General features: G+C 37.4%; 1 protein-coding gene across 3 annotated transcripts in view; it reads left to right on the forward strand.

The window, feature by feature from the left end:
- srgap3 (SLIT-ROBO Rho GTPase activating protein 3) overlaps positions 1-6228 on the forward strand; it is a 113181-nt gene that overhangs the window by 60602 nt on the left and 46351 nt on the right. For all 3 annotated transcript variants that reach the window (XM_048199532.1, XM_048199530.1, XM_048199531.1), the window contains exon 5: positions 4286-4471. In XM_048199532.1, the coding sequence (XP_048055489.1) occupies positions 4286-4471 (186 nt within the window). The remainder of the gene's footprint in view (positions 1-4285; positions 4472-6228) is intronic.

Here is a 6228-nt window from a genome sequence, read left to right on the forward strand (position 1 = left end):
AACTGCTACAAAATTTAATCAGGGCTGTACCAGAACAGAGTTTGCAATCATATTAAGAGTCATTCATGATACATTTTTGATTTTATTTAAATATTTCCCTAATCATAACAACAGGATTGTGTGTGCACCAGAATTACAAGTGATTAAAGAAATCCCAGATCTGTATCTAATGTCAGCTTTGCCCTAGCGTTGTTTTTTACAGCTTAGGTCATCTCACCTCAACATGCCTTTTTATGTTTTGACGCTGGAGGTTTGCCAGCCATGTCCATCAAACCGCGTTGTAAACATGTTCTCTTTGAGGGGTATGAGCTGTTGGGTGACAGCTTTGGGAGGAGCTGTGTGCTAACCTAGATTTTTGCCTGCACTAGAGTTCATAGATCCTGTCAAATTTACTCGCCATCTCAGTATTTTTATTCACAATTTCAGCATGCCTGCAGTTTTAAGAATGTCACTGTGAGTGCTGTGGTCTTATTGAGTTTGTAAAAGGATTTTAGCCTCTTTGTGTCATTGAACATTCTAAAATTATGTTTTTAAATTTTGATGGATCAGACCAGTTGTAAGGTATATTATTTTAATGTGATGTTACATACATGCTGATGTCAGCAAGGTTTCATATGTAATGATTTTACCTTCTGTCAACCTTCATCATTTACACAACCGCATGTGAAACAGCAAGAGTACACAATCTAAAAATCGGTTAGCTTGAAGACATTTCACACATCTGTGTATGTTTACTAGACCCTGTTAAAAGGGCTAGTGATCTGTCCTGGGGCCAGACACAGCTAGCACTTCTCTGAGATACATCCTTTGCATCCTCTTCCTAATGAGCTTGAGGAAACAGCTTTTTCCATCAGGGAATACTAGGGACATTGGGCCTGGATACTGTGTAACAGTTAATGACTGGAACATGTTATATTAGTTCAAAGAACAAGGCTAATGGTGTAGGCGTATTGCATTTAGAATATTCACCATGGTTTACATGTGTATGTCTACATTTTGAAGTATCTGTGACTGAAATAGTCTAAATATTGTGGTTTATCTTATACATCATTAATTATTCAACTACCTTTCAGATTTTTTTGACATTAAAGACATTTATGATGTTACAAAAGAGTTCAATTTCAAATAAATGTGGTTCTTTGAACTTTTAGACATCAAAGAATCTTGGAAAAAAAAAAAAAAGTATTGTGGTTTCCACAAAAATATTAAGCAGCACAACTGTTTTCAACATTGATAATAGTACCAAATGTTTCTTGAGCATTTTAGAATGATTTCTGAAGGATCATGTGACACTGAAAACCGGAGTAATGGTGCTGAAAATTCAGCTTTGTCATCAAAGGAATAAATAAGATGTTTAAAATGTATTAAAATAGAAAACATTTATTTTAAATTATAATACATTTTCAAAAAAAAATTTTTTTTTACACTGTATTTGTGTTCAAATAAATGCAGCCTTGGAGCCTAAGAGCTGGTTAAGAAAAAAAAAAAAAATCATAAAAAAAAAAGAAAAAAGAAAAACGTACAGACCCAAGCTTTTGAACGGTAGTGTATATCATATAGCTAAAATGTAATGTTTGTAATTTTTTCATGTTTAAATATTTTCTTCTATCCCAGTTTAATGTTCAGAGACAAGTAATAGAATAGGAGAGTAATAATTTGGTCATGATTTGATCAAGATTTGTTTGATTCAATTTCATCATTTTTGATTACATTAAACCATAAATCACATGCTCTAAAATTGTATTTTTGGGTTATAAATGTACATATAATTGGGCATTATAGTAATTTTAATCAGTTATTGAATTCAGTAAATTATACATTGAATTTACATTTTTAGATTGCTACACTCATAATAAGTCATTCGCAGTTTGACTTGTGCTCCACGGAAGAAAGAAAATGTTACAATTATGGTCTAAATAAAGTCAGAATTTAAATTTTGGGTGAACTTTTTTCCTTTAAGTAAGCCATTCACGGTTAAATTCCCCCCAAAAAAGTGTAAACACTGTGGTGCTTTTGAGCAATTTTTTACGTCATCTTCTGGCTTAACCACCCTGCACATTTTGAGACAATACTATCTGTTTGTCCAAATAGTGGAAGATGGGGGAAAACCTGGTCATAAACGATCAATATTTTGCCATTTAATTTCATATTGTACCACTAGTAGCACAGACACATTTAATCTTTAAAGGTGCCCTAGAATTAAATTTTGAATTTATATTGGCATACAGTAGTTGAATAACAAGAGTTCAGTACATGGAAATGACATACACTGAGTTTCAAACTCCATTGTTTCCTCCTTCTTATATAAATCTCATTTGTTTAAAAGACCTCCGAAGAACAGGCGAATCTCAACATAACACGACTGTTACGTAACAGTCGGGGTGTACGCCCCCAATATTTGCATATGCCAGCCCATGATCGAGGCATTACACAAGGGCAGAACGTCTGGATGTGCACAGCTGAATCATCAGACTAGGTAAGCAAGCAAAAAAAATAGCGAAAAATGGCAGATGGAGCAATAATAACTGACATGATCCATAATATCATGATATTTTTAGTGATATTTGTGAATTGTCTTTCTAAATGTTTCGTTAGCATGTTGCTAATGTACTGTTAAATGTGGTTAAAGTTACCGTTGTTTATTACTGTATTCACGGAGACAAGAGAGCCGTCGCTATTTTCATTTTTAAACACTTGCAGTCTGTATAATTCATAAACACATCTTCATTCTTTATAAATCTCTCAAACAATGTGTAATGTTAGCTTTAGCCATGCAGCATAGCCTCAGACTCATTCAGAATCAAATGTAATACATCCAAATAAATACAATACTCACATAATCCGACGCATGCATGCAGTATGCATGACAAACATCTTGTAAAGATCCATTTTGAGGGTTATATTAGCTGTGTGAACTGTTTTTATGCTGTTCAAGGCAAACGCGAGCTCCGGGCGGGGGAGCGGGAGATTTAAAGGGGCCGCAACCTATATATCGTTGCATAGTTAATGATGCCCCAAAATAGGCAGTTAAAAAAATGAATTAAAAAAAATCTATGGGGTATTGCACTTATGGGGTATATCTATGGGGTGAGCTGAAACTTCACAGACACATTCAGGGGACACCTTAGACTTATATTACATCCTTTAAAAAGAAGTTCTAGGGCACCTTTAAATCACAGAGGAAAGCGCTCTAAAAAACATGCATAGTGCCATCGTGCTGATGCACTTGATGACCTCCTCTGGAATGAGCCGATGATCTGTGTGTGTAAAGTTAGAGTGTAATAGCTGAGTGTGTATGTACATTAATGTCAGGGTCAGTGCAGATGAGCAGTCTGTGGACGCCTGCAGGCTGGCTGATTTAATAAGCATTTTATTGAAAACACCGTCTGACATGCATCTGCCGGCTATAAGGAGAGGAATAAAGCCCCCCCCCCCCCCTTTCACTTGCTCTGTTCTATTGTTTGCGAGAGAGAATATAATGGGGTTGAATAGCAGACTGGGTCACACCAATCAGACATGAGGTAAAACAGTTTGGATTGTTGTGAACACCTCTGTCATACAGGGAGCTCTGTTTTTAGAGTCAGCAAAATGTGCGGTTTTGTTTGAATCAGCTTTGTGTTTCATACACACTTCCTTCAGAATCTCATTGTCCCTACATTGCCCCCTCCTTCAGCCTCTGTCATCCCGGGCTTGAGTGGAAGGCTTGGACTTGTGGTGGAAAGAGGCAGGATTATGGTATTTCTGCCAAGTCCATACTCCTATGCATATTCATGAGATGGCCTACTCTGTAGAGCTGACGGGAATACATCTGATCCTTCTCAACTGACGACTGCACAGCTTCCCTGGAATGAAACTAGTCTGGAAATCATTTCAAGGCAGTGTCAGGATTGAGTTGTTTTGTATTACCATAGAAAAGAATATATATATTTTTTTTCAATGGTAGTTACTTTCTTCTATCCCAGTTGTAATTATTTGCAAATGTGAATAAAATTTGGCAGATCAATGGAAGATTATCAGTGAATAATGACTCTATTTTTTTAAATGATATTTTCTTTTAAATTGCATTTGTGGATTAGGATTTTGGACCAATGAGATTTCAATGAGATTTCAGAGTGGGTGGGGCTACCAAGTGCAATGAGATTTCAGAGTGGGTGGGGCTACCAAGTGCAACACATCAGAAATGAAAACTATCTGTACTTTTTACAGCAAGATATCACTAGTGTCTGTGTACAGTATGTGTGATTCTGTTAGACTAATCTTTACAGTATTTTATTTCATCCTACAGGTGATGAAGACTTATCACATGTACCACACAGAGAGCATCAGCGCAGAGAGCAAGCTGAAGGAGGCTGAGAAACAAGAGGAGAAGCAATTTAGCAAATCTGGAGATCTTAATGTCAACCTCCTGCGCCACGAGGACCGACCCCAGCGCCGCAGCTCGGTCAGGAAGATTGAGAAGATGAAGGAGAAGGTGAGATTACTCTCATGAGCCAACGGCCAAGCTCATAATGCTTGGCAGAGTGACTCATAATGCCACACTGTTTTTATTAAACCACCGTGCCGTTTGGAGCCTAGCATCACATTCATTCTATCTCCCGACACTCTCAAGAAGGATTGTGACCCTTTAAGAGAAATGTTTATCTTATTTCAAGTGGTGTATATATTCTGTGCACAATAGAGGATAAAGCTTGCTGTTTGTTGCTCCTTGACTTAGAGAGCCATCGTTGGTAGGAAGTGAAAGCCAATTTTTATATCACATCATCTTGGCCGATTTTCTAAAGTCTTTTTTTATCCAAAGTGACTTTCAGTACACTTAATAGCTAGACAGTCCCCCTGGAAGAACCTTGGATTAAGCGCCCTTGTTCTTGGTTAAGAGCTCAAGTTCAAAATGGTGACTCCTCTTTGCGAGAATCAAACCAGAAACCTTCCGACAATAAACCTTGAACTTTGCATCAAAGTAAATGCTGTCCCACACAAATGCATCTCTGCAAGTGCTTTGAATTTGAGTAGCTTATAATGTGCATCATTATTATTATTATTATTATTATTAGGGGCCAAGCACCGAAGGTGCTTAGGCACCTATTGTTATTGTTGGCGTTCCGTACGCTTATTATTATTCTTCTTCTTCTTCCGCTCTTGAAGTCTATGGCAGCCCATAGAACCACTTGCGGGAAAGTTGTGAAATTTGGCACACAGTTAGAGGACAGAATGACCTTTGTCCATAGCAAATTTGGAGTCTCTAACTCAATCCCTCTAGCGCCACCAGCTGTCCAAAGTAGCACTTATGTTTATGCTAATAACTTTTGAACCATAAGGGCTAGAGACAAAATTCTTTTTTCCTCTGATTCATTGGTTCAAGCTGATTCGACTGCACCATATGACGTCATTTTCCGTCATGAAAATTTTTCCGCCATTTTGAATTTTCTGAAAAACCTACTTTTTCGAACTCCTCCTAGGCCGTTACTCCGATTTTCACAAAAATTGAACCAGATCATCTTCAGACCATGCTGACAAAAAGTTATGGAATTCAAGTTGATTACTCAAACAGTTTTCGTAAAACAAGCGAACGAATTGTACGTAGTGCTTGTAAAAATAGACATAAGGCTGTATCTCCGCAACACTTTATCGTATTCAGACCAAACTTGGTACCTGTCATCACAAGCATGACCTGAGGCAACATGCAACGTTTCAGCGCAGCGCCTCCTAGTGGTGCGGAGATATGAAAAATTTATGTTTTTGCTTATAACTTCTGATGGGTTTGGCCAAAAATCATGAATTTGGTCTTGTTCGATTTGGGGCACCATGCCGAATCGAATAATATCCAATTTTCCCATTTCGGACATTTTGGCTGTCGGCCATTTTGAATTTTGTGCTAAAATGCTGTATTTTATGAACGCAGTAGCGTATCATTATGAAACTTGGTATGGGTCATCAGCACAATGTCCTGAAGGAGCCTAAGAAGTTTCGGAACAGCGCCACCTTGTGGTCAAAAGTTATAACAAAATGTACAAAAATGCTAATAACTTTTGACTATTTTAACTCATTGTAATGAAACTGGTCTCAGTTGATTCGTTGGGTCATGCCAAGAACATAGATATCAAATTTGCCATAGTTGGCTGAACTTCCTGTCCGCCATATTGTTTTTCTTTAAAAACCTACTTTTTCGAACTCCTCCTAGACCGTTGCTCCGATTTTGACCAAAATCTAACCGTATCATCTTCAGACCAT

The sequence above is a fragment of the Megalobrama amblycephala genome, linkage group LG8 (genome assembly GCF_018812025.1).
Source record: "Megalobrama amblycephala isolate DHTTF-2021 linkage group LG8, ASM1881202v1, whole genome shotgun sequence".
NCBI classification, from domain to species: domain Eukaryota; kingdom Metazoa; phylum Chordata; class Actinopteri; order Cypriniformes; family Xenocyprididae; genus Megalobrama; species Megalobrama amblycephala.